Below are 27,983 nucleotides of genomic sequence, written 5' to 3'. Positions count from 1 at the left end.
ACGAGAATTGCATTGGCCTTTTTTGTTCATCACTTATCTCAAAATTGTAAAAAAAATGCATAAAGAAATCTTATCTGCTGAAAATAAAAACGTTCGGCTTTTGTTAAAAAATACCTTTTGTACGAAAGTAATAATAAAAAAAATCTACATCTTTTTCCTACACATTGAATCACATTATTATTGACGAATCAAATTATTCTGAAACAAAAGCAATATATAAACAATTCTTTGTGTGAAAAAAAAAAATCATTTTCAAATTTAAAATTAAAATTATGTTATGAACTCAATTTAATTAATTTTATTCGATCTAATAATTATCAAACTAGTAACTATCAACTATATTTTTGATTTTTTTTTTCGAATATTTGAATACTCCAAGTGTTAAAAATCACTTAGAACCTTCAAGTTTCAACTTTTTTTTTAAACTGTGGTCTGAACTCGTACATTACCTGCCTCGCAATTACTCCGTTGACAACAAATTAACACAATTCCAGCACTGACTGACTGACTCTGCTGGCCCGTCGGATAATGCGCAAAAGCCACTTAAACGCCACAGTTTAGCGCCGAGTCTGGCCGGCCCAAAGGCAATTAACCCTCACCTGCCGCAGTCCAACCCGGATCTCCATAAACCAATTCACCTTGCCCACGATTACCTGGCTGCGTGTGTCCTTCGTCGTCGTGCTGAAAATTCCCCCTCTGAGTTGTCTCTCATCCACTTTTGTGCCGCGTGTTGTAAACAAACACGAGAAACGCACTGAAAAACTTAAGCCGGCACACCTTGCAGGTTTGGGTTTTTACGCGTCAACGTTTTCATTCACAAAACGTGCGCGCGCGCTCGGCTTATGCGTCATGCGTCAGTTCTTGGAAATCGCGAGCGACTTAAGCCCCTTCTCATTTGAGTTATTTGCCCTGAATTTAGCGCGCGCGTCGCGACCGTATGAAATTTTTCGCATCTGCCTAAAAAAACGGAAACAAGAGAAATATCTCAAATGACGTCATCTCTTGCGCTCGATTGGTTGAAAATTTCATGACAGAGGGAGAGAGCGAACAAATTTGCAAAATCACGCGCTCTCAAAAAAAAAAAAACGAGAGAGAACAAATCAAATTTCGCTCTTTCTAGAGAGCGAGTGCCAAACGCTCTCAAAATAGTGTGAGAGACAAATGTTCGATAAGCTGCACCAAAAAGAGCAGCAAACGAAAACAACAACGTGCCTAGGCCATGTGCCTACTTGGATTTTGATTTTGCTCTCTCTCTCTCTCGTTCCCTCGTGTCTAGCCATGTTCGAACATGTTGGCCCCCGTGAACAAGTGCACTGCCACTGAGGAAGAAGAGGCTACCTACTGAAAGAGGCGTAATTTGTTGTGAAATTGCTGCTGCTGCTCGGACTCGGAATGGTGTTTGTTTACGAAATTTGAGGTAGAGGAAAACGACGCAAAAAGGTTTCGGGTGTACCTAGAACAACGCGTTGGCACAGGTTGAGCCAGGTTGCGATTTTAGTTTTCTTTAAATTTTAGAAAAATAAAGCAGGAAAATATGATTTTAAAACCATTATTTTTAATGACTCGAAAAAAAAAATTGCTGCAAAATTAACAATCTAATCATTTGAGTTGTATTGTTAAACAAAATTTGATCCACCGCGGCAGATTTTGTTAAAAATAATTCGTTGGCTTCGAACTGTCATAAATTTATCGCGGTCGATACAATGGGGTAGATGCCTTCGATGGATTTTTGACAGTTCGAATTATTCCAAGTAAATCTACCACAGCTTTGTTTTTTTCTCAATGTTTGATTATTATGTTCTCTTTTTCTTGCAATTTCATTTAATTAGGTAAGTTTTCAGTTTATTTTTTGTGAGTTTTTATTTTTAAGATTTTTTAGATTCTTATACAGCAATTGGGTCCTAAAATGAAGCTTAGATTGCAGATATTATTGTTCACAGCGATAAAGCTTATTTTTCTGAGTACAATGACCCTTTGTACGACCACAAAGAGTTTAAAATGGATTTTTAAACCAATTTTGAAAAATTAACCTCGCGGTCCTTCTTGACAGAAAAGTTCCTGCTTGACAGCTCGTTCCAAGGGGACCATAGTTGATCCATCGAAAAAATGTTGCCTTGTAATATTTTTTTTGCATTAAATTGAAAAAAGTGATCAGAAATGGTTTTTGATCGTGTTTTTTACCGTTGTACATAAAAATTTAACCCTATAGGGCTTTAGTACCCAATTTCCCACGAAAACAGCAATATTTCGAAAAAAAAGTTCTCCGATCGGGCTCAAAAATTTTCTTGGGGTTTCTTGGCCAAAATAATTAGACCCATATTTTTTTGTTTGGCCATAAGGGTGACCTACGCCGTGTTAGGGTTGTCCGAAAAATTGCAATTTTCATCGATTTTTGCTAAAACAAAATTTTTCAAAAAATTATAACTCCGCCCCATTTTAACCGATTTTAGCTGCCTCGAGCGCAAACGAAAAAAAGTTATAAGTTTCAAATATCTAGCCTAAAATTTGAAAAGGTCAAATGAAAACTTGAAATGCTCTTTTGAAGGTCTCGGGACCAAAGAGCCTAAGTCTGAAAATATTTTTGTAAGATTTCCGGAAAATTTTACATAACATATCAAAAAATGGTGAAGTTATGCTTTCAATATTCCGAGACACGTTTTTTTGGAAAAAAAACTGGGTTTTTCGACGCGCCGCGCGCAAAAACTGAAAAATTTCGAAAACGGCAAAAAATCTACTTTTTTCACTAAAACTGCGATAACTTAAAAATTTCAGCGAAGACCTGTACATGTTAGGGTACCAAAATTTTCGTAATTGAAATACGCAACATTTTTCGAATCATGATGCAGTATAGATTTTGAAATTTTTTAGATTTTTAGAAATTTTTAGATTTTTAGATTATTAGATTTTTAGATTTTTATACTTTGAGATTTTTAGATTTTTAGATTTTAATATTTTGAGATTTTTAGATTTTTATATTTTTAGATTTTTAGATTCTTGGATTTTTAGATTTTTAGATTTTTAGATTTTTAGATTTTCAGATTTTTAGATTTTTAGATTTTTAGATTTTTAGATTTTTAGATTTTTAGATTTTAAGATTTTAAGATTTTAAGATTTTTAGATTTTTAGATTTTTAGATTTTTAGATTTTTAGATTTTTAGATTTTTAGATTTTTAGATTTTTAGATTTTTAGATTTTTAGATTTTTAGATTTTTAGATTTTTAGATTTTTAGATTTTTAGATTTTTAGATTTTTAGATTTTTAGATTTTTAGATTTTTAGATTTTTAGATTTTTAGATTTTTAGATTTTTAGATTTTTAGATTTTTAGATTTTTAGATTTTTAGATTTTTAGATTTTTAGATTTTTAGATTTTTAGATTTTTAGATTTTTAGATTTTTAGATTTTTAGATTTTTAGATTTTTAGATTTTTAGATTTTTAGATTTTTAGATTTTTAGATTTTTAGATTTTTAGATTTTTAGATTTTTAGATTTTTTGAGTTTTAGATTTTTAGATTTTTTGAGTTTTAGAGTTTTGTTGTTTTGTCAAACATTTTTCTAAATTTCTAATCTGAAGCGAAAATTTAATTAAAAAAGACAAAACATCTAAAAGATAACAAAAAAAACGAAACCAAAATCGATAGATAACGTCCAGAAAAGTAAAAAATCTGGGTCCGACAAATAAATACAAAGTCAGCCGGCTCGAGCGATAAAACCAAAGCCATATAAACACACAAAGAGCCTCTGCCTCTTCTGCTGTATACGTACATTTGACGGGAACGGAACACACAAAAAATGCTTTGTCTTATATCCTTCCTTGCCGTACAAAGATTTTCAATTTTTAAACAGCGACGGCGACTTGGACTTTGACGACGTCGACCAGCATGGTCGTAACACGTGACTCTCTCGGGACGGAGGAGGTCACCGGAACAGACAAGTAGACTGAACTTTTTTTTGTTGATAATGCCAAAATAACGGTCAGTTTGAATTCAATTTGACAGGTCGTGTTTTAAGTGGCATCTTACGTTTTAACACCTAAACTACCAAGCTCGAGAAAAGGGGGAATTCCCATACAAATTCCCCCTTTTTCTCGAGCTTGGGAGTTTAAGTGTTAACACGCTAAATGTAATTCAATCCAATTCTGGCATGGTTTTGATCAAAGTTCTTTTTTTTAGACTCTGATCCGATTGTCTGTGACGCAGATATTGCAAGATAATCAAGTCTACTGTGTTTTTTCCTCCTTCTTCCAAATGACATAAACACTGAGGGACCCCATAATCAATCTCGAGAAGCAAGGAATGGAAACTTCAATGTGGAATGCACCTATTCTCTCGCGCAACACTGTGTGTGTACAATGTCCATTTATACATATGAATGTATGGATATCGGAACGACCCAGGAATGTGCATTATCGGCACAATAAAGAACCGTCGTCGTCGACAGGCAATTAAATGGTTTACTTCCCACCCCTCTCTAGGGGAATGTGGCCGATTGTTGACACAGGTCGGCATTTTCACTGGTTTATTCATTGATTAAACAAAATGTTCATCAATTTTTACGAGGTTATTAATAAAGAGATTGTAACAAAGAAATTTAACCTATTTTTACTGGAAATGTTGTCAACGTGCAAATGTCAGCTTTGTGTGATTTGAAATGAGTGTGCTTCCAACTTTGGCAAACCTCTCCTATCATCAGACACTTTGCCTCCGTAGAATAGTAATATAGAATCCATGAATCTCGAATATGCATTTTTTCTAATCGTCACTGCCTGCTTGGATGCAGTGCATCCAAGGTGAAGCGCTATCTAGCGGCCGTTAATGTAAGCGTTGCCCAGACTTCAATTATGACACAAGGTGACGATTACAAGCCGGGGTATGAAAAAGGTGCATTCATTTTGGAAATTTGCACAACTTGTCAACTTGTATTGCAATATTATGGCATAAGTGATGAGCGTTTTGTGCATCGAGGTCGACTTGTTTGTTTGTGCGCATTTCAGAGATTCTTTTGCGCGAACAAGAGGGAGGGGGTGAGTGAGATCGTGTGATGAATTGATGATTTCCTGCGCGCGAGCGAAGCGATCATTGGGGGGAAGGTTGTCGTGACCAGATCGAAGCTTTTGATTATTGCTTGCAATCTCTATGAATTTTTGTTTTGCTCTGGACTAGAGCTTAGTCGACAAGAATCAGTTGTGCCTGTAAGAATTTTTACTATGCGATCCTCTAAAATTCTACACGATACACGCTCATTTTAAATTACTCAGATTTTCAATTGGGTCCTGAAATGAAGCTTAGATTGCTGATATTATTGTTTACAGCGATAAAGCTTATTTTTCTGAGTACAATGACCCTTTGTACGACCACAAAGAGTTTAAAATTGATTTTTAAACCAATTTTGAAAAATTAACCTCACGGTCCTTCTTGACAGAAAAGTTCCTACTTGACAGCTCGTTCCAAGGGGACCACAGTTTATCCATCGAAAAAATGTTGTCTTGTCAATATTTTTTTGCATTAAAATGAAAAAAAGTGATCAAAAATGGTTTTTAATCGTATTTTTTACCGTTGTACATAAAAATTTACATAGGGCTTTAATACCCAATCGGGTACTAAACTGCCCATGATCGCATAAATGTCCCATATGCATTTTCATCGTTTTTGAGTTAATGGTGCAGTTTGGTTCAAAATCGTGTGCTCTTTCAGAAAAGCATATAACATCTAGTACTTTGTTCTAGAAATTAGGAGGAAATCCAGTTTTTTCACGAAAACTTAACACGAAGGCTTATGTGTGGGACAAACTTGCCTTGCGTTTTTCTCAGCTTGCTGTTTTTGCATATGGGACATTTATGCGAACATGGGCAGTAAAGCTATATGTAAATTTTTATGTACTACGGTAAAAAACACGATCAAAAACCATTTCTGATCACTTTTTTTAATTTTAATGCAAAAAAAATAATGACAAGTCAACATTTTTTCGATGGATCAACTATGGTCCCCTTGGAACGAGCTGTCAAGTAGGAGCTTTTCTGTCAAAAAGGACTGCGAGGTAGATTTTTCAAAATTCATTTAAAAATCCATTTTAAACTCTTTGTGGTCGTACAAAGGGTCATTGTACTCAGAAAAATAAGCTTTATCGCTGTAAACAATAATATCAGCAATCTAAGCTTCATTTTAGGACCCAATTGCCTGTTCTACTCAGAGATGAGTTTTTAAGTCAATCATGAGATTTAGGTGAATTTCACCCAAAATTTACGAAACTGAGTGATTTTGAATGAACGTGTAGAAATGAAAATGAGGCTTTAATATTGTGGATTTAGCTCGTAACTGGATTTTCTGGCATCTTCTCACGGTCATTGGAAACGGTCGTGGGTAGACCTAGGGGTTCCCAGTTGGAGTAAAAAAATTCAATTTATAGAAAAATTATGGTTTAAAATTTTGCCTTTTTATCACTTCTCCGACATCAGGAATAATTGTGTGAACATGCTCGAAATTTTTTTATTCGGTCGGAAAAATATTATTTTTCTTGAAAAAACTTTCATTTTTAATCACATGATCACCCCTCATTCTGGCTCGATGCCGCCATCATGCGACAGCGTGCTCCGTTTGTTTGTCAACAAAACTGCAGCTGGATGGAGAGACGAAGTGAGGGGGGAAGAGATTTTGACATTTTTATGCCCGCATCTGGCCCGCCGTCTATTTCGTCGGTCACTGAGTCGCCGGTCGTTTCCAGTGACCGAGTCCAGCTAGGAACTGATCGTACAATATAATTTAACCCAAAGATGACGAACTCCTCGAGACAGTGTCCTGTTGCAAACAATGATCGAGCTCGAGCTGTCAGAGCAGGCCCGTGATACTGACGTAGCTTGCTGAAGCCGCCACCAAATGTTTGGTGGCGCTGTTTCGGGAATAACATTTCAGAGGGTCACAAATCAAAATATAATAAGTCTTATTTAATTTTTTGGAAAATAATCCTTTAGCTGCTCATATTGATTCTTTTCATTAAAATAAACCATAAATGCCGCCAACAACAATATATGTTTAGCATCAGGTCTCAGGCAAAGCTTCCCAGTCTTTTTCAAATCCTCTGAAATGTCTTCCGCAAATTCTTTTTTGGCCAATGAACTTACAGATCATCATAATGTTAATTTAAATCTACGATTTGATGCGGTTAAACCAATACGTGAGCTCAACCATGTTGTTGGGAAACCTTAAGAGCGAGTCCACGAACATTGTTAGGGTCGTTGTGGAGCTCACCAATCTGCCTGAAATTCAGGGGTTGTTTGAACTTATATAACTAACATCTGGTCTAAATATGAGCACTATGAAGCATCCCAATTGTTCAAATCTAACGGAAGTTATAAGCATTTCAGTTAAAAAAATTGCAATTTTCGACATTTCGACCTGGAGCTCATTGTAAGAACTAAAAAGTAGATTTTCATCTATTTATGCCTACTCTTTAAAAATTAAAGTAAAAAGAAAATAAGAATCTGCTCTTGTCGGTTGACATTTCGTATTGTTGGATATGAACCTAGTTTCCAATAAATGTGAATCGGTGATTTCTTTAAATTTTAGTTTAGTAAAGAGTATAAATTGATAAATACACACAAAAAAATATTACGGTAATGACAAAAGTAACTGACTTTTGAATTAAAAAGTTGTTAAAATTTGCTACATTAAAAGTTTTTTTCTTGTTTTGAAAATGAAAACTTTTACTGCTACAGTTTTTGAAAATCTCATTGCTCACTGATTTAAAAGTTTTTACTTTTAATTCGACTGTAAAATTTCTTTCATTTTGACGTTCTCGTGTAACCGTGTACGCCTAAGTCGCAAATGTAAACAAACACTTTGGTGGGTCCGGTGGTGCTGGTGAGTCTAGGACGCAAAGTAAAGCCAACCGGACGCGGAAACCTTCGTGAGCCAAACAGCAGCAGCGGAACGCCTTCGAAGGAGGGTGGTGCAGGAGCGGGACGAGGTCGAGTGCTCGAAAAGGACAAGGCCAGCTTCCTGCAGGAACTGCAGCTGTTCCTCGGCCGGAATTCCTAAGAAGGAAGCTTGGGTGTTTTGTGGGGTTTGTGATTGATTTTGTTTGTTTTTGTAGGATGAGAGGTAGGAATGTGGATTCGCACCGGTTGTATTGGGTGGTGGTGGCCCGGGATTGAAGGTCAATTCGCGTGGGGACTGGGCGAGATCATCGAGGAGATGGCGCTGCCGAAGCGTTGCGTGAACAACGAGATTGCGTTGAAGAAGATTAACTTCCGGATTTGGACAAGTACGCGAAAGTTTATTTTCACGATGGGCCTCCGACGAAGAGGATGGTCAGCGCAGATGTTGCACTCGGTGCCGTCGGTTTACAGCACCGGTGAGTATTGAGAATGTGTGCAGTGGCTAGCCAACTTCACTTACTTTCCATCTCTTTTAGCAACTTCCCGCCCACAAACACTCACGTCGCGACGGCGCAGCTTCAGCCGAATGAATCTGGACAGTGAGCCAAAAAAAAAAACGAATTAGGATTACGTGCTCAAAATCGAACTCCGTTCCGAGGGCCTCATCAACTCCATGTTCCGGATGCGCTTTCAGGATCGGGAACTCCCCGTTCAGGCACTTTACTTTCCAGCCGGGAAACGTCGACCACCCTTCCCGAATCAATGGCCAACTCCTCCAAGACTGTCCTGATTGAGGCCGGAAACGTGACCATCGTGTTACACTGCTGTCGCGTCGAAGCCTCCATCCGGAACCGACCAAACTGGGGTATTCGGAAGTGACCAGTGGCGTACCGTATGAAGCAGAAGCTAGTGGAGAAGCGTTAAATACATATTTTTTTAATTTTTTTTTAAATAAATGTAAAAAACCAAGCACATTTTTCTGAAATTATCCCTGTAGTGCTAAATGTTGTGTATTCTTGCCATAAAAGGTTTCTTTTCCAAATAAAAGTAAAATACTTTTACCAATACAACGATTTTGTTCCATAAATGCATGGTAGTATTAAAAACTTTCCAACTTTTGAATTGAAAAGTTTGAACTTTCTACGAATATTCACCAACGCGAACTTTTAATCCAACGAACGATCTTTTTAAATTTAGAGTAATTTTTCTTTGTGTGTATAAACATTTTAATACATGATATTCAGAAATAGGCTCAGGAACTCGAATTTGATAAATCCATCTCCAAAAATGGGATATCCGAGCAAAAGTTTCCACCTGAAACAATTCATCGTAACAATAAGTTTAAAGCTAGATAATACTCAAATCATCATGCATCAAAGCCCAATCACGGTTTGAGCTACCATATTGTGGAGTTGAATTGAGGCACACACCGATGTATTTTGCTAAAAACAAAGCGTACAAACTTGATTTGAATGTGTTGGTAAATTTTCGACAAAAAAGCCTTCTATGAACAGCTGTTTTTAGACATAAAAGTTCAAATTTAGAATCTAATTTTTTTGATTTATTCCTACTGAAACAAATAAAAAATATTCAAATATTGTGCAAAAACATTGCTAAAATCACTTCTCAATTCACCCCATGTGTCTCGATTTGCCCCGGATAATGGTACACATTTAATTTCATTTTAACTAACGAAACAAAAATAAAGAAAAAAATAATTTTTGTCGTTTCGATTTTGCGCCCTTTTCGTCATGTTACTCCCCATAATTTTGACACTAGACACCAAAACTTTGGTAATTTTTAGGCTTCAGTGACATTGTATGCAGATGACAGCCGAAGCATCCCCGTGTGTCAGAGTCCCTGCAGAATGTTGTTGTTTATTTTATTAACGTGACTTTAACCTAGAGAGGTCATTCGTCACTTCCTGCGGAATGTGTTGGCTGAAATATCGGGCGGTCAGTCAAACAAACCAGATAGAAGTCTCATGACAAAAAAAAACTTTTGCTAGAAAGAAATAGAAAATCTGAGGCAAACAACCCCCCAGCCGCCATGTAAACATATCTTGAATGTGTTGGTAAATTTCAGACTAGAAAGCCGCATTTTCCGGTGAGAGATCCGGAAAAAGATCAAGCAGCAATTTGTATTGATTTGACGTTTGCTGAGGGTGCCGAAAAGTTTGATTATGTTCTCCTTGCACAAGACAATTCACAGCTGATATTCGTCTAGTAACCCGAGAATAATATTTAACGTTTTTGACAGAAGTGGTGGTGGCTTCACCGCGACCACTGTCTAGAAGGTAAATATTATGATAATACGAATGTTTGGTCCTGTCAAATTTAATACTTTTCATCATATTTTTGTGTTTGGATGTCTTAAATAATGAATTTTAATGATTTCCAGCCCAACTTACCGCCCTGGTGATGACGACGCTGCTCGCTTGATGTGCCGGCTGGGGAACTCCTAGCCCTGCAAGTCCGGCCGCCGCTGCCGCCACACTCCCAACGTCCAGCAGTCCTCCAACGGTGGTTCCCGCAGCTGCTGCCGCCGCCGCTGCCAACAACAGTCCCGCTCCGATCGATGACGTCGACGGTTGACTCGCGATGACGTGATGACCGCTCGAATCTTCCCCGCCGGTTACCACAGCCGTGCTGTTGCTCGCGCTACCGGACGAAACGGAACTCTCGTCCGATTTCGGCGGGACGACATTCGACAAGTCGGACTTCATGGCTACCACTACTAGTGTGTAATTCGAGTTGGAGGAGGGGGGACTCGCACGGTTCGCGGGTGTGTGAGAATACGTGGACGCCCACACGTAAACGCGAAATACTGGTTTCGGGGTTGACGACGACGGCGAAACGGATTTCGCAAGACACTTGAAGAAGCTACCAAGATAATCCTTGGTGAAACGGATCAGTCTCAAAGTCACGATAAGACGCGTTTGGAGCACTTGTTATCAAACAGCTTTCTGTATTGGTGAATGTTCACGACACGGTTGCACAAATTGTCTCAATGAACGCACTCAGCAGGATTTCCCCGATTTTGGGAAAGTTCAAACAAAACTAAGAAAAACCAAAGGAGGCACCTGTTCCGGGTTGAGAAGCTACCATCCAGCCAAGAACCTGCACAAACTCACTGTGGAAGGTCTCGAAATTTCCAAGAATTTCACCGTCCCGTTCACGGTTGTCCAAACACAAATATACACATATGCCCAACCAGGGGACCAGTTTATAGACTATGAGTCATCGGTTTTCACGTTTGCCTCCTGTGTAGGCCATATACTCCGCGTGCGAACAGCACCGCAGGAAAGGAAAACATCCACACACCAGGTTGTCACAACTACAACCGACCACCGAAGCCACGATCGCACCAATACCAACAAACCCAAGTATCGAGAAATTAAAAGTGCAACATGGAGTTAAACTTTCTGTCAAGTTGCTGTGAAGTTTACCATGACAGCTGCGAAAGTTTCACTCCATGTTACCGGCTCACATCTCTCTTTTTAATTTCTCGATAGCGCTTTCCACCCGACTATTTTGACGTTTTCATTGCAACGTTACCAGCACCATTGCCACCCGTTTTGTTGTTTATTATCATCGCGCGAGATCTTCATTCATGTCCCCACACTGCACACTTCACCCGGTCCACGCACCCCACTGCACCGTTCGTGGGTTGATGCGTCCAGAAATCACTCTTTCTGCTTAATTTGCCGATAAAAATGAGGCGAACACCACCACCTCGCGAAACCACGAGAAACGTGTTCCCTTTGCTCTGCCTAAATGACGCAAACGTTGCGCAATCACATCGATACGCTAAATGTCCAGTTTGAAAGTTGGCGTCGAGCCACCTAGCAGGGTCGCAAACTTGCTTTACCCGACTAAATAACTTTATCGAGCGCTTCCCAATCACGGACGTCGGAAACGATATACCCCCCTCGGATACCAGAGTCCGACTGCGGTGAAGTGATCGAAGTAGGCGACGTTCCAGCGCGAAGGTAAGTACCCTCTCTCTGTCAATCTGTCAAACAAGTCAGCTAGAAATCGCCTGTTTGCGATCTCGAGCAATGTGACAAAATTACCTGTTTTTGTAATTCTGTCAGTTGCTTGACATTCTGCGATAAGAAAAGCAACGCCACAGCAAAACTTTCCCTCACACACACCGTCTCGTTCATTCGTACATGATTTAGTACCGTTCGCTGAGCGTTGTGTTGTGTTGAGAGGGGTCGAGCAGTGATGACGTCAAGCGCGCGGTTTTTATGGCGGACCGCGTGCGAGCACGTGCAGTTGCCAATTCTCGGAAAAGGGAGCGCTGCTGGTGATGACCTCATAGTTTGGAAACCGGCTGCCTTGCGGGTAAACAAAATATCAGACGAGCTTTGCATACAGGTGGTTTAGGGGGGAAGGAGAAGCCTACTTTGGTAACTGACTTTGATTGGCAGTTTCCGGTTGGCGGTTCTTAAGTGACGTTATTGGTCAAAAATCTTGTAAAATTCCAAAGGAAAGCCTCCTCAAACCCTGTAATTACCTTGCGATTCGTTACGGACCCTGGAGAGAGCCCATTCAGTGATGCTGTGGAAAGATAAAATCAGCGATGAGTCATCTTCTCTGCCCTTAATTTGGGTGCTGCTACCTCATGCTCTCTTTCTCTTTAGGTATTTACCCATTTATGGGTATTCAGAGTGGCTTTCTTTGAACACGTACATAGCTACAGGAGGTCATCTTGAGAATAAAGTTATAATGCTTCAACCTAGGTAACCCTCGGACTTGGGAAAGCATTGCCTGTTACAAATTCAAAGCAGACGCTCGCGACTTGACAAAGTTTGCGGTTTTTATGTAACTCTTATCCAAACCGAGACTACCGCGTGCGGCGTGCGGGATGACTCATTCGCGCGTGTTTGCCGCGTATTTGCGGTTTGCACACTTGCCGTTTGGCGGCCAATTGGCGTCTTGGCCAACGGGTCCGATGGAATGCAGATCATTTCCGGATCACGGCACGGGAGCTGCTGCTGGCTGTGTCAACTTTCGGTTGCGAGAATTAAGCTAATAATGGAATAATTTTATGCAAAATATATTGCGGTTAGCGAGTTGCGACTGGAGGACCGCGTGGCGGTTTGAGGTTAGGATTTTTATCGTTTATTCTGGAGGCCACCGTGTGCGGGGTCGTTTCTGGTAAATCACCGGGATTGTTGCTTGTTTGGTATTATTTTTCTTCTTTATCGAATAGGGTTTTCCATAAGTGCTGATTTATGACTAAGTCTTTTTTTTACAGAATAACAGGTTTCCATGGTAACGATAAAGTGATAAGTCTGATTAAATATGTTTAAGAAGGTTGTTACAAAACAAATCTACAAAACATTGGCATAAATATTTATAGATTTTGTTTACAAATTATTAAAGTGTGAGATGATTTTTCATTTAAATCCATCCATCATAGGTTTGTTAGGCATAACAGTTAAAGTTAAAAGCAGAAGTAAATTTTTATTTATTTCCCAAGCTTAAATACTCTTATGATTTTAGGATAATTTTTCCAATTGGCTTCCAATTTTTTTTCAGTTTAGTTTTACACAATTTTGTATAATTTTTGTGAGATTTTTTTTTTTCCAAAAGACCACCTCCCTTTCTTAAAAATAAAGTTCTGGGATGGTTAAAAGTTCATCAACCATCAAGTACATGTTGTTTTCGTGAAAAATCGTATTCAAATTGTGTGTCGTTTTTCAAATTGCAAAAAAAAAATGGTTCTATCCTTTTCCCCCAGACTACCACTCCCCAGGAAGGCCCATTCCCCTGAAATATTTAGGACCTTGAACAAAACAAAAATAAAATCAACTTTTATCAGTAGTAATCACAAAAAATGCGAAATCTTAACACTTTACACTTTAAAACTGATCACTTTTTGAAATAAATAGTAAATTACGTAATAAATGAACTTTTCTGGGAAATGAGTCATTCTGGGGAATGGGTTTCTGAGGAAGGGACCATTCTTAGGAAAGGGATTCTGGGGGAATAGAATTCCGTGGAATGGGAATTCGTTGTCAAAGTCGATTTGTCCTGCACTTGTTGTAATTATCTAAATCATTAAACTTCGACACTCTGTTTCGAATTTTTAAAAGTATTATGTTCTTTTTGCATTTTTTTTTCAACTGGATAAATTTTTGTTTTCTTAAATTAGTCCAAAGCAAATTTAATTTGTTCAGCAAATTCGTCACATTTAGGCATTTGTTATACCCTTTTTTTTTTTTAGATTATGCCTATACATCTCAATTAACTCACTTTTTAACGGTGCACATCAACCAGATCTTTAACACCCAAATTTTTATTACAGACTTTTTAGTAAACTACGGGAACTATCGATATGATTTTTCATTCATTCCCTAAAGTACTGTCCACAAGGTAATTTACATCAAAGTTTGACTAATTTTATAATCCCGTTGTTACAGGGTTGGGTCCGTAAGTTTGACAATTTTGGAATAATAAGACAACATCTTCCTTTGTTGCTGTGCACCCTTAATGATAAATAGGTCATACACCAAGCAATACGCCCTTTTTAAGATATGTTTAAAACATCGTGGGGCACAAAAAAAATATTTTTTTTTCGACTTTTTACTTTTAATGAAAATAAATGTGGAAATCTAGGTGAAAAAACATATAACTAAAAACAATTGAATATCTATTTTCCTGCGTTAATGTGTCATTATTTTTTTAAATTATTGGTCCCGTTTATAAATATTTTGTACAGTACGATGATGTCACGTTCCCCAGAAATCCATTCCCCAGAAATATTTATCGTGGTGATTATTATTATTTTTCCCAAATTAACTAAATTTTCTAAAATTTCCAAAATTTTCAAAATTTCCAAATTTTTTAAAATTTTCTAAACATTTCAAAAAATTCCAAAATTTTCAAATTTTCCAATTTTTTCAAGATTTCCAAAAAATTCAAAACTTTCAAAATTTCTAAAATTTTCAAAAAACCAGCAAAAAAATATAAATTTCATAATTGTAAATTTTTTGACGTAGACTACGTCTTACTCGAAGGTACTAGGGCAGGGTTGCCCAACCTTTTGGCCCAGCGGGCCAGATCTGATTTTTCAGAAGCAGTGGCGGGCCGGAACTAATGTTAGTAAATGTTCAAAAAAGTAAACTTTTTTTTTCATAAAATTTATTTTATAAGGTTGTTAAATACACTAGTGTTGCAAATAAGATTTATATATCCTGATCATAAAAAAGAAAAACAAAGATAACTTTCAAAGATGTTTTTTTGGATTTATGTTTATTTTGTTTAAAATTGTATTGTAAATGATTGAAATTAAATAACCCTGATATTCAAGTTTGAAAAATCAACGAGACAAGATTTAAAATCATTGAAACGTAATTTGGATTCAAATCATCTTTACGAAAAAACATTTTTTTAAGTTGTTGTGCGATGATTTTAAAGGCACGAAATTTAAAAATGTGGAGAAAAAAATATATCTGATAGTTTTAAATTTGTCTTCAAATTTCCTAAAATAATTGAAAATAAGTAAAAAATTGACATCTGATTTCTTGACTCATATTGAAACATTTTTTAAAATATTTGCAGCGATCTTTATATTCGATATGATTAATTTGCTTTTTCAAAGCTTTTTTCCAGCTAAACTTTATTATTGTTTTGCTTACTCATTTATGAAAACTCAATTCAAATCAAAATCCTCACAAATGTAACAATTCAAATAGAAGTAAAAACAGCCAACATTTTTAGAAATTTATATTTGACACTTATTTTTGCACATTTTTCAAGTTTAATAATTGGTTCTGAAAATTAATATAGAAATGATAAGAATGAAATTCAAATATAAAGAATGTGAAATAAAAAAAATACAAATGCAAAATCCAAACAAAACGTTGAATTAGCAACATGGTATGTCAAAAACAAAAATAAAACAAATAAATCTTTTTTTTTCAAAATATTGAAAAAATATTAATCTCATGATTATATTTTAAATTTTGACACTCCATTTATTTATTGAGTATTCCATAAACAACCTTTAGGGCCGGTCATAGAACTATTTTGAAAAGCCGTCGCGGGCCGGACGTTGGGCAGGCCTGTACTAGGGTGCCATTCCAAAAACCCGGGCCGAATGCCCTGGAATACTGCGTCATCCGTCAAACGCTTATATCTTCCTTCCCTCTAATCGAATCAACACGATTTATGTTCCATTCGATTCAAAAATTATTCAGCAATCTATATATATATATATAAAATTTCGACGGTTTTGTTCGAACGCGAATCAGTTCAAAACGGAGCGTCGGATCGAGGTGCTCTTTGTTGCGTTGGGTTCGTATAAGTCCAAGGAAGGTTCTTACGCAAAAAAGTTACAACTTTGGCCACTCTGGAACCGATTCCGGTAAATCATCCGATTGTATGGGAAAAGTTACGTCAAATCAAATTTTGATCACAGGAGGCTGAATAAGCAAAAGAGCTTAAAACGTCAACAAACGAAAAATGGCAGAACGAAGTTTGTCGGGTAAGGCTTGTTTGCTATAAAATTTTAATTGTTGGCAAAATAATTTTACTATTGAAACAATTCAATATTTTAAAATGTTTTCAAAATGCAGAGATTTTGCAAGCAAAATGAGCGCTTCCCCAAATTCTTGACCACTTACACAACTTTTTAACACTGGAACGCCCAACGCATGTCCAACTTACACGGACGCCCAAGCTTCTCAAAAAAGGTGGAACGGTAACTTCAACTCGCTGGTTCTCTGGCATTACTCAACCAATCGGGACGATTTTTATTTCCAGTGATTTGTAAGAATGTCTAGATAATCCTAAAATTTTGCAGAAATTGATTTGAACAAATCTGTAATTTTTGCGACCGAAAACATCGTTCCACATTTTTTAAAATGGCTGCCTCCGCGGAATTTATGGCGAATTTTTTTTACACCCGAAAAAAAAGTTGGAACGATGTTTTTGATCGCAAAAAATACAGATTTGATCAAATTAAGTTCTGCAAAGTTCTAGAATCATCTAGACATCCTAACAAATCACTGGAAAGAAGAATCATCTTGATTGGTTGAGTTATGCCCGAGAACCAGCGAGTTGAAGTTACCGTTCCACCTTTTTTGGAGCCTTGGGCGTTGGAATGTTAAATTTGTTATCACTCGTCAAGAGAGCTTTTCCTTATGGAAACAAGAAAGAAAACAAGAAAAAAAAAACTTTAAAGCTAAAATTCAACTTCTGTTAGCAGTTATCACAAGTCAAGATAGTTTTCCCTTCTTTAAACTGCCGTTCTACGCATAATTGTCCCATGTCATTTTTGGTCGGTTCTGAGTTTTTGTCATTTTTAAGTTTAGTTTGACGATTACTTTTCGAAAAACACATAACATCTAGTACTTTGTTCGGAAACTCATTGAAAACAACTCCAAGTCTGTTTGTCCCATCGTTGAACTTCTGCGCATAATTGTCCCACCAAGTATTTTCTTTCACGAAATTATCAGTTTTACGACGTATTTTGCCTTATTTACCTATTGTATAGCAAGAGAATTAAAAATAAGAGTGAAAAACTGCTAACTGGCCTGATTAGGGACTTATGGGGTGAATAGGGACCCACGGGACAATTATGCGTAGAAACACAGGAATCGGTCGAAAAATTTCCATCGCGTTTTTCTCAGTTGCACTTTTTTGAACATGGGACAATTATGCGTAGAACGGCAGTAAAGAAGGTGAAATTTCAACTTGTGTCAGGAGACTTTCTTAAAAGAAGGAATAATTAATCAGTAACTGAATCTTTGAAATTACTTTGCATCAATTCCTAATATTTTTCGAGAAAGAAACTTTTATGGGGAATGATTTTCTGGGGAACGAGACACAATCAATTCCTCTAGCGTTTGATTTAAAATTACCAATCATTTCAACAACAACACCTCCAACTGTCATTTCAAAAGCCATCCACGAAAAACGCACCAGCCGCCCTAGAAGCTTTCAAAAGTTGCGTTTTTGCCCAGCCCTGCGCGCGGCGGCTCTTTCACGAAAGAAAGCTCGGCGGCCGCCGCGCACCTAAAATCAACAAAACATTTTCTTCAGTCGTCCGTCGACAAACAACGAGGTTTGGGAAGGTGAGTGAAGTCGCCGCGAGCAAAAGAGTGCGCTTGGAAGAAGAGTGGCTTTTATTTTCAGTCGCAGTGTTTTTATTGTGCAGCAGAAAGCAGTGAATTTTTGATTAAAACTCGCGAGTTGAGAAGAACAGTTTCGAGTGAGCAAGTTCAGTGAATTGCGTTGCAAAAAGTAGCCGGAACTTGCTTCCCCCGAGGTAAGTGCACGACCCCCTCCAACCGGAAGTGGCCACCGCGGCCGGTGTTCCGAACCGGAAAACAACGCATCCCCCCCCTCTCCCTTTCCTTATTGTTGAGCGCAAATATGGGAAAAATAAAAGAAAAAAAAATAATATCAAAAATTTACATTGATTTTTTCCCACACAAGTACAAGCTTGCGGCGGCAAAGCACGGCCCGCTGCGATTGTGTTGGTGTGGTGGAGTGTCACGCAAGCCCACACACACAACAATCACGTGCACGGAGAAAAAAATGCTGACGAAGGGTTGCGCGTGAGCAAAAATGTAAACACGAACATTGGGTGCGGAACAGCGGGGCAGGGTTGCTGGGTTTTTGTAAAAAAATAAATAAAATGTTATAATTATTTTAACATTCAATATATTATATTTTTAAATTATTTTTTCAGTTGAAAATATAATTGTTTTGTTTCTATTACATTCCCCAAAAATATTTCTAGAGTTTTTTTAAAGGTCCTATGAGCTATCGTCTTTGATATGTTTATAGGATTTTTTAAAAAAAAAATCTTAATCTTTAATTGTTCAAACCATCAAATTTTATTTAAAAAAAAGTAAAACCTATACCTTTCTTTAGTAAGAAGACAAAAAGTGGTAAATTTCTTAATTTTTAATTTGAATCTAATCTAATCTAACCATAGCGCAGCCATCTTTCGAAAGCATCCTGAAGGATGTCGGGGCGATTACTTCCAACATCGTTTTTTTTTATATACGGCCAGGCCAATTGCGCAAAGTTAACCGCAAAGATGATTCGTTGAAGTGGATTGAGTTTGAGCATAAAATGTTCAAACAACAATGCAGTACGGAATCTACAGGGGAGGAAGAAACGTGGGAATCCCCCGCTCACGTTTGCCATGGTTATAGCGCCACAACTCGCTCTCTGAGTTTCAGATTTTTTTTCAGCTTTTAATTTAATTATTTATTCTCTTAAGAATATAGGTACACTGAAACCCCGAAGGTTTGACTCAGTAATATTGAATGTTTGGCCCTTTTGAAATGTTGGTCTTGATTTCAAAATTTTACAAATGTTTCACTTTTCAACATGGAAAATTGGACTAAAAGTTGCTGAGCATTAGAAAACGTGGGAATGTTTTATGAGACTTCTAAAACTTAAATTTTCTTGTTTTTTTTTATTCGCTGTATTTCAGCATTCAGAGGTCAAATCTCCAAGTAAGTTTACCGGAAATTTTCAAAAATAAAATTGAACTTCGAGAATTTTCAGTTAAAATAAAACTTTAAGTGGCTATATCTTGAAAACGGTGTACTTTATCAAAAATCTGCTAAAAAAATCTTTTTATTGAAAATTAAAAAAAAATTACTAAAATATTTATTTTTCAAAAAATCACTCGGCTGCAAAATTTTGGCCATACTATGGCTATGGCTCAAAAGATTTGATAAAAAATTAAAAAATAGGGATTTATGGTACAGTCTAGACTCAATTGTCCGAAGTTTCGATTATCTGAAAGTTTGTATGGGACTATGGATAATCGAATCATGCACAAACATTTTTTTCGTATTTTTCATTTCATTTTTTATTTTATTTTATTGAAGTTTGAGTTTTTGATAGCCTTTTAGCTTTTAGCATACCAAATACATTTTCTCAGCATTTCGACACCGCCATTTTGGCCACCATCTTGGATTTAAAATTTCTTAATTACTTTAGAGCATGTTTGGGGTCATATATCGAGCTCAACAATTAAAAACAATACTTCTAAAAACTTTTTTTTTCGCGATTCATCAAGTCTGAACTGTAATTTGATTTTTGTGAAAAAAAAAGTTTATCTTAAATAAGAATTCTGCACCTATTTTATCTGAGTAGTCCTCATCAATACCTACAAACTTGCCGAGGACACCAAATCGATCAGAAAATTCCTTCAAAAGTTTCAGATTGACGAATATTTTCGTAACATTATTTCGAGCCTAACATTTCATTAGGGCACAAAACCAAATTCGAGAAAATCGCTTGCGAAAAGTGGACAACTTGTTTCAAATCCTATTTAATCCTATTTAACACTTGTAGCACCAAGGCACAGTGGGAAAAATGGACCCAAAAAATTACCGCAACATGATTTCTCGCAAACCATCGATTGCTATACACCAAAAGCTTCGTTTTTGCACCAGCAATAATATTCCGATGAAAAATCGCACTGCACGGACCGGTGGCCGGAGTGCAGGCCACCGGAAGATCCGGATTTTTGGAAAAAGTGTCAGATTTATCCAATTGTGAACTGATAAGCTTTCTTCTACCATGAATAGTCATGCAAAACAATCCTAGAATAATATTAAATACCATATGACCCATCGGAACCGGTTCCACCGATCTCCGGTGGCCACATCCGGAAACATATTAGGAAACAGTGTTAACCAGTCATGCGACGTATCAAACTTCTTGATTTTGGATGGGGACATGAGTTATACACTCCTCTTTTAAAAACATGAAGTTTGATATGTCGCAAGAGTGATTTTATGAGTTTGCCAAATATGATCTTCGGATGTGGCCACCGGAGAACCTGGAAACCGGTCACAGGAGGCAAAAATACATTTTAAGGATACTCTCCATCCAAAATCAAGAAGTTTGATACGTCGCATGACTGGTTAACACTGTTTCCTAATACAGTTCCGGATATGGCCACCGGAGATCGGTGGAACCGGTTCCGATGGGTCATATGGTATTTAATATTATTCTAGGATTGTTTTGCATGACTATTCATGGTAGAAGAAAGCTTATCAGTTCACAATTGGATAAATCTGACACTTTTTCCAAAAATCCGGATCTTCCGGTGGCCTGCACTCCGGCCACCGGTCCGTGCAGTGCGATTTTTCATCGGATTATTATTGCTGGTGTAAAAACGAAGCTTTTGGTGTATAGCAATCGATGGTTTGCGCGAAATCATGTTGCGGTAATTTTTTGGGTCCATTTTTCCCACTGTGCAAGGGGTCAAAACTTACGCGAAGCACCAAGGGGTCAAAAAAGTTGGAAATGCAACTTCATCCGTCTGTATCTCGGCGAAAACTCAACCGATTTGGATTATTCTTATTGCATTCAATCCAGAAGGATGTCAAGAATCACCTACAATAAGGTAGATCCAAAACAGATGCGTCTACCCTAAGTTACAATGAAAAAGGCATTTCCAACTTTTTCCAAGGGTTCCAAGAGCCAGTGAGTTTGCATTTCCAACTTTTTTGACCCCGTTGGGGCTGCAAGTGTTAAAAAAGAAGCTTGACAGATAAAATTTTAATGATGATACGATAAAACACATCATTATCCTCAACTCTGCGTTAATGCTTCTTAATTTATGTTGATTTTCGCAATAAAACTCATAATTTTAAAAAATCTCGTCATTATGGGCCCTTTTGTTTAGTTAGAAATAATGAGGAAATCAGTGGAAATTTTGATAATTGGTGAATTTTTGTGATTGAATAGTTATGATAAGGTATGTGAGACATACAAATTCTTCAAAAGTGTACTGAACAGCAGCCGCGGGATCGTATTAAATATTGTATTTCGACGAAGTTTTTTTTCTGCCGAAATCCTTGGTGAAAAGTAAACCAAATTTTGTTTTGAAGTGAATTAGTGTTAAGAATGTATGAAAAGTTCACTTTATAACACAAAAAGTTCCTCAACTATGAAAAACTAACGAAAAATAAAAGGGCATATTTGAACTTATTGTTTAGGCTTGGAGTGCACATTGTTTTGTGCCCTTTTGTGGTTTTGATGTTTTAAATAGGAAATTGTTTGCTATCAATCTGATTCTTGGAGGGCATGTAGGGAGTGTACTAATGAATTGAATAGTGGAATAATCCCAAAAGTTTTCTTTTTGGTTTTGTACCCTAATGAAATGTTTGGCTCGATCTGTATGGACTGCTGCCAAAATTGGATGGAGCCTTGTATGGGTAATGGCTTTTTTGGTCATCGGCACGGACCCTTCAAAGTTTGAATCAAAATTAAAAATATATAAATAAAATCAATTAGCGTTTTTGGTGGAGAATTCGTCATTTATCAAAGTTAGAAAAAAAAAGAAAATTATAGGACTTTTTCAGCTCTTAGACTTTTTAAAGCTTTTTTTCGTTTTGGTATATTTTTAGATGAAGCATCATTTTTTATCTGAAAATGCCTATAAATCGATTATTTATTGGCTTTCGGGAAAACGTATTTTCCAGGTAAAACATACACTCCGAAAAATGCTCATTCAAGGATAATGGGATTCCGGATGTAAACTAAAATTAAACATATTGTGTATTAATGGAGCTTTATGACGTTTCGCGTACGCACACTAGCGCACCATTTGATTTTGCTGGCCGGACAAAATTTAACCTCACTTTTTTTCGTGTACGTACACGCAATACATGCGCACGTAGATAACTCTATTGACGAGTAAACTGTAATAAACCGTGTAGATTCAGCAATTGCGTTATTATTATTAAATTCAACAATTTTCAACGACTCATCTTTACGACAAACTTTACGGAGTGGGGCTGGCCGGTTTTAAAAACGTTTTAGCTTTCTTCATAAGTTTCCACAAAATAGGTTAAAATAAGGCTGCATATTTCCGTTTTTGGAAAATTTGTGTATAGTTTGAAACACACACAAACAAAGTCGGCTAGGATCTCTGCTACTTGTCTTATCGTCGTCCCAGCACACAGCCTACTAGATTTTCCACAACACCAGAAGCTTATTGGATGTTTGAGTCTAATAGCCTGTTTTTTCCCTCTATTTTTTCTCCATCCACAGTCAAAGTCTGCGAAGCAGAAGAAAAGTGAAGGAAGAAAAAATATAGTTGGATTTGGGAGAAGAAAAAAACAACATAAACAAAACAAAAATAGGACCAACCATCATCATCGTCACACACAAACATTCAAAGCGCTAGCAGTGTCTCATCCCCTGTGAAAAAAAGGAAAAACAGCCTACTTTTCGCGGTTGCCTGGTGCGGGAAAATTTCGCCGAGAAAAACATCCAAATAAAACAAGGCAGACTGTGCGCTTGGTGTGGTGCGGAAAACGGGAGAGAAGAGAGTGAGAGCGAGCGAGCGAGCGAGAGCGAAGAACAAAACAACAACGACGAGAAGCCTACCACGACTTGCTCCGAAGAGCTCTCTGCCTGGTATCGATCTTTGGCCTGGTCGATTCGATTCGGTGCGGTGCGCGGTGTGTACTTGGTTGGCTGTTTTTCACCCCGTGAAGAGGAAGATTCTGGTGTATTTTTGAAGGAACTGTGCGGAAAAGTGTTGCGGGAAGGACATTTTGGAAAGTCCTTGCAATTTCGCAAGAAGAAAACAACTTTGGTGGAGCGCCTCTAGGTGAGTAACGAGAAAAACCCAATTAATTTTAATTGATTGACGGCGACAAGTGATGAAAAGTGGAGAAGAGGTGCTAAATTTATGTGACACACACGTTTTGCTGTTTTTTGCGAAGAAAATCGCCAATTTCCTATGTTTTTACCAACTAATTAAGCTAGCGTTCCGCATTGGGGCCCCCTTTCGAAGTTGGCTGTTTACAAAATAAACAATAGCTTGCTCGGATCCCACAACCTCTCTGCACCACCACAAGTAAAGGCTTAACGCCGACGGGATCCATTTTGTGTTCCGCCGGGCCTGGCGCTGGTTCTGGTGATAAACAAATAAAATATATACAACAACACTCATCTCGGCACCGTCGTATCTCTCTGTGTGTCTCTGTGCGCGCGCCAGTGACGAATATATTGTGTGTTGGGTGTAAAAGTGGTCCGGGAACAGCACCTCTTCTTCGCACGCTGCACAATATCCGACAACCAACAACAACAATCATGCTCAAGCTCGGTTGGTAGTGGATGTGCGTGTTTGTTTGGATGAAAACTGGGTAAAATATGACTACACTGCTCGTTGCTCATATCTGTGTCGTGAGAAATGCATGTGGGTAAAGTTTGCAAAATTTTGTGCAATTTGGTGCCCTGTAGGTTGTTTAGTTAAATTTAAATAATTTGTATTTTTGGTATTGCTAGACATTTCCAAGAAATTTAGATTGACAGTCAATAGCGTTAAAATGTAAAAAGAATTTTCAATAAATTTAAACTTGAAAAAAAAATACGTTTGTTATGTTAATAACATGACCAGTTTGACAAAGATAACTGTTATTACTCCTGAGGGCACTGGCCACTCATGGCCACACGCCATGGCTGAAGGAGCCATTTCTTCGTCGGAAGTACGCCTGGCGAGTCCTTTTGAAATATCCGTGACCTAGAAAATATTTCACCTAGGGATTTTTGATTTATTCAAATTTTTTAAATGCGTGCGCCTCCATCAAAATATAAAAAAAAAAAATCGTATGTAAAATATTATCTATGTCACGGATATTTGAAAAGGACCCTCGAATCTTACTACCGACGAAGACATTTTTTAGGTGGATTGATATGCAATAATAATCTCCTTCAGCCGTGGCGTGGGCCACTCAAAATATTGTTTTTCAAAAAGATCGAAAAATTTCACGAATGCTTCATTTTTTTAAAATTGAAAATCGGACCATTAGTTGCTGAGATATCGACATTAGAAAATGAAGGGATGTTTGGGTAAGACTTAGAAAACTTACATTTTCCTATAGAGGAGAAAATCGTGACGTCAGGAATGAACTCAAATCACTCAAAGTTCATTTTGTGAGTGACTTTAACAGTTTGGCCTAGTTTGACAGCTACATTGTCCCCAGATTTTATGTGGGAGAGAAAAGGAGGCGAATACTTTATGAAAATCATACCTGTCAAAATTCCTAGCCTCAAAATTTTGTCGCGAGTTGCTTTTCTCCTCTATTTCCTTTTCTTTAAGCCGCTGCATCTCAGCAACTAGAGGTCCAATCTCCAATGTCTCTTAGACAATTTTATAGCAAACTTTCTGAACTTTTTTAGATTTTTTTTAGAAATTATCACTCATGGTCACTATTTTTAAAAATCGAAAAACGGCAAATATTTCGCTAAAATCAAACTTTTGGTGGCTTTATCTTGAAAACGGAGCCCTGTTTCAAAAAATCTGTATCGTACTTTTCAATTGCAACTTAAATTTTACAAATTAAGTAAAAAGAATTGTGTGAAATTTCGATTTTTTCCAAAAATCACTATCTTTAAACATTTATAACTCGCCGACAAAATGTTTGACCGTACTCCGTGTAAGTTGCAGGTTTTTGTCCCCTAAAACATCAAAAATCTCAAAAATCAAAATCTACAAATTTTGGGAATTTATGTTTTTTTTGTGAAAAAAAAGTTAATGTAACAATAAGCTAGATTTTTTGGTGTACCTTTTTTTTCTGAACAGTCCTCATCCATATCTAAAATTTTGCTGAAGACATAAAATTGATCAGAAAATTCCTCCAAAAGTTACAGATTTTAGAATATTTACGTACCTTTTTATTGTATGAACTGCTGCCAAAATTGCATGACGACTTTTATGGGTGAACCAATGACACGCTTCTTTGGTCATAGGAAAGGTACTTAAAAAGTTTTAACCCAAATAAAAGAAAGTAAAAATGGTCGAAATCGTTCGATTTCGTAGTGAATTGCTCATATAAAATTTCAAAAGGGCCAACATGTATGTTTTCGCTCTTTTCAAATGTCAGGCTCGGAAAATCGGAACAATCTTTGCCGAGTTGAAAAATTAAGGCCTTTTTGATTTAAAATGAAAAAAATAATAATAAAATAAACGTTGTACAAATAAACGTAATAAATAGTTTACAATCCATTGTACAAGTTTTTTTTTCAATGAGTGATAAAAAAAAACTATCACTTGGTGATTTCTGCACCAATCTTTCAGAGGGTAAAGCGCGATCGTCACTACAGCTTGTTAGCTCTCTTGTTTTATCGCCATTATTGTCAGCATGAGTTTTCTCTTTCTACCTTTCCTTCTATTTTCCTCGCCCACGTACACTCGCCGAAGATTCTTTTGTTTTCTCACACCCAAAGTTAAAGACCGAGGGAATAGTCCTCCCGAAAAGAAACGTGAAGAAAGTACTTTTTTGCGTGAGTAAAGACCTCTCACGTGTTCATTTGTTCATTGAAACAGTTCATCCTATTGAGTGGCTTATATGGACAAATGACCGCCACTCAGTCACCGAACCATGGTGGCCCATACGGCAAAGGCACGGTTCAATAAGCCGAAGGTCTTGGGTTCGAGTCTCGGTACCGGTACTTTTTTTTTTTGATAGATGATTTTTTTTTGGAAAATGAACCCATGAGTAAAGTACTCTCGGTAATTTCGGGATTTATCCTCTCCGTCCACACACAGTACCATTTTACTACCGAACCGTGCTCTTTATCCTCTCGTATGCCGATGACCAGTTCTGGGTGCAGAAAACCTCAATAAAAGAACGCGAGAGTGGAATCAGGAACTGACCACGCATTACGTCCCGTTAAACTGCGTTGGTAAATTTTATTTTGTGGCGAGTAATAATAAATAAAAAAAATATAAAAATTTAAATAGCAAGCCAAAGTCTGAACATTTGAATTCAAAAAGTGTTTTAAAATGCATTTTACACTAGTTCAGCTGTTTTGCAATCATAAGTTTTCAAAAAATGTAAGATTTGACGAAAACAAAAAAATAACGAAAAAAAAACTTTATGATACTAAACATAGAAAATTTTGAAAAATTCAAAGGATTTTTAAATCGACCCAAACATGCTTAAAAATGATTCTAAACGCAGGGGAATGCGTTTTAAATTGATTTCAGCTGATTGCACTTAAATTTCTATTGAATTTTAGAAGCTACTGAAAAAAAGTAAATTAAAGCGACAGTCATTTTAAAAATTATCAATTTCTTTTTAACGTGTATATTGTTTTTTTTTGTGTGGTCCTGTTCCATACATACAACTTTCCGAAAACACCAAATCGATCAATGTTCAGTCAAAAAATACAGTTTTATTAAATATTCCCATACCATTTTTGTATGAACAGTTGCCAAATCTGTATGGAAAATGGTATGGACAAACTAATGATGCATAATTCTTTCTTTGGGCACACGGAAGGCACTCAAAAAGATTCAGTTAGATTTAAATATCGGATGGCCGAGCGATTTTTTTTTTTAAATTTTCAAAACAACCTGTAAGTCATGGGTTTCCTATGCAGGTGACCTTTTGAAAATTTAATCTAGACATATCAACAAAAAAATAATAATACAGTTTTTTGGAATTTCTCCTTTTGCGAATTTTTTTTTTTTATTTAAACAACTTTCTGTGGCTAACCGATACGGGTCAAAATTGGGAACCAGTGACGACAGATTGAAATTCAAATATTTATCTTTTCGGAAACCCCAAGTGCGCACAGAGCAGGAAGGATGCGTGGACATACCGTACCGATTTATTGTTTCGCTGGCATACAAGCATGATTATTTGATAAAACTGTTGTGTTTAGAAACCAGTTTGACATTTTGATTGTTGATGTTCTGCATGAAAAATAATGTTAATAATAGGTCAAAGTAGTTATGTTGCAGACATAACCGGAATGGCTTTGGATAACATAATTTATTGTTATAAATATATTGATTGTTTCATAGGGTTTCAGAGCCGAGTCCAACCCAAATCCACGTGCTTCCTGCTAAGCGGGGGCACCATCATCACGAGTCACCACGGCACAGCGTAGAAAATATCAGAGAAACAGATAAACTCGACACTTTTCGTGTTTCGTGTTTACTTGATGATATTTTAAGAGTGTTTAGTACACCATCCCGTATGCCTTTTTTGCGCGCGCTCTCTCTCACTCTGGTTGGGGCCGCCTAAAACACTCATACAAATGCACACTTTGATGTTATTCCTAGAGTACCTTTAATTGTTTTTGTTGTTGTTTT

The 27,983-nt window shown here is 37.0% G+C and overlaps 3 protein-coding genes across 4 annotated transcripts in view; 2 read left to right on the top strand and 1 right to left on the bottom strand.

Moving 5' to 3' along the window:
• Positions 1 to 11,251, bottom strand: part of LOC120422058 (transcription factor kayak) — a 33,205-nt gene extending 21,954 nt beyond the window's left edge. Inside the window, exon 1 of the mRNA XM_039585391.2 lies at positions 10,282 to 11,251. Within this exon, the coding sequence (XP_039441325.1) occupies positions 10,282 to 10,596 (315 nt within the window). The 5' untranslated portion in view covers positions 10,597 to 11,251. The remainder of the gene's footprint in view (positions 1 to 10,281) is intronic.
• LOC120422060 (uncharacterized) lies at positions 7,596 to 9,080 on the top strand. The gene is made up of 2 exons (XM_052706674.1): positions 7,596 to 8,347; positions 8,408 to 9,080. The coding sequence occupies exons 1-2, from the start codon at positions 8,101 to 8,103 to the stop codon at positions 8,494 to 8,496; spliced, it is 336 nt and encodes a 111-aa protein (XP_052562634.1). The 5' UTR covers positions 7,596 to 8,100; the 3' UTR covers positions 8,497 to 9,080.
• Positions 11,252 to 17,921: 6,670 nt separating the features above from the next.
• Positions 17,922 to 27,983, top strand: part of LOC120422057 (forkhead box protein K1-like) — a 52,562-nt gene continuing 42,500 nt past the window's right edge. The window contains exons 1-2 of one of the 2 annotated variants that reach the window (XM_039585390.2): positions 17,922 to 18,155; positions 22,922 to 23,486. The gene's annotated coding sequence lies outside the window, so the exon portion shown is untranslated. The remainder of the gene's footprint in view (positions 18,156 to 22,921; positions 23,487 to 27,983) is intronic. The other variant, XM_039585388.2, reaches the window with a different exon arrangement.

This window comes from Culex pipiens, chromosome 1 (genome assembly GCF_016801865.2).
Source record: "Culex pipiens pallens isolate TS chromosome 1, TS_CPP_V2, whole genome shotgun sequence".
Taxonomy (NCBI): domain Eukaryota; kingdom Metazoa; phylum Arthropoda; class Insecta; order Diptera; family Culicidae; genus Culex; species Culex pipiens.
The sequence above is the reverse complement of the archived record's forward strand: the minus strand, read 5'-3'. Positions and strand labels throughout refer to the sequence as shown.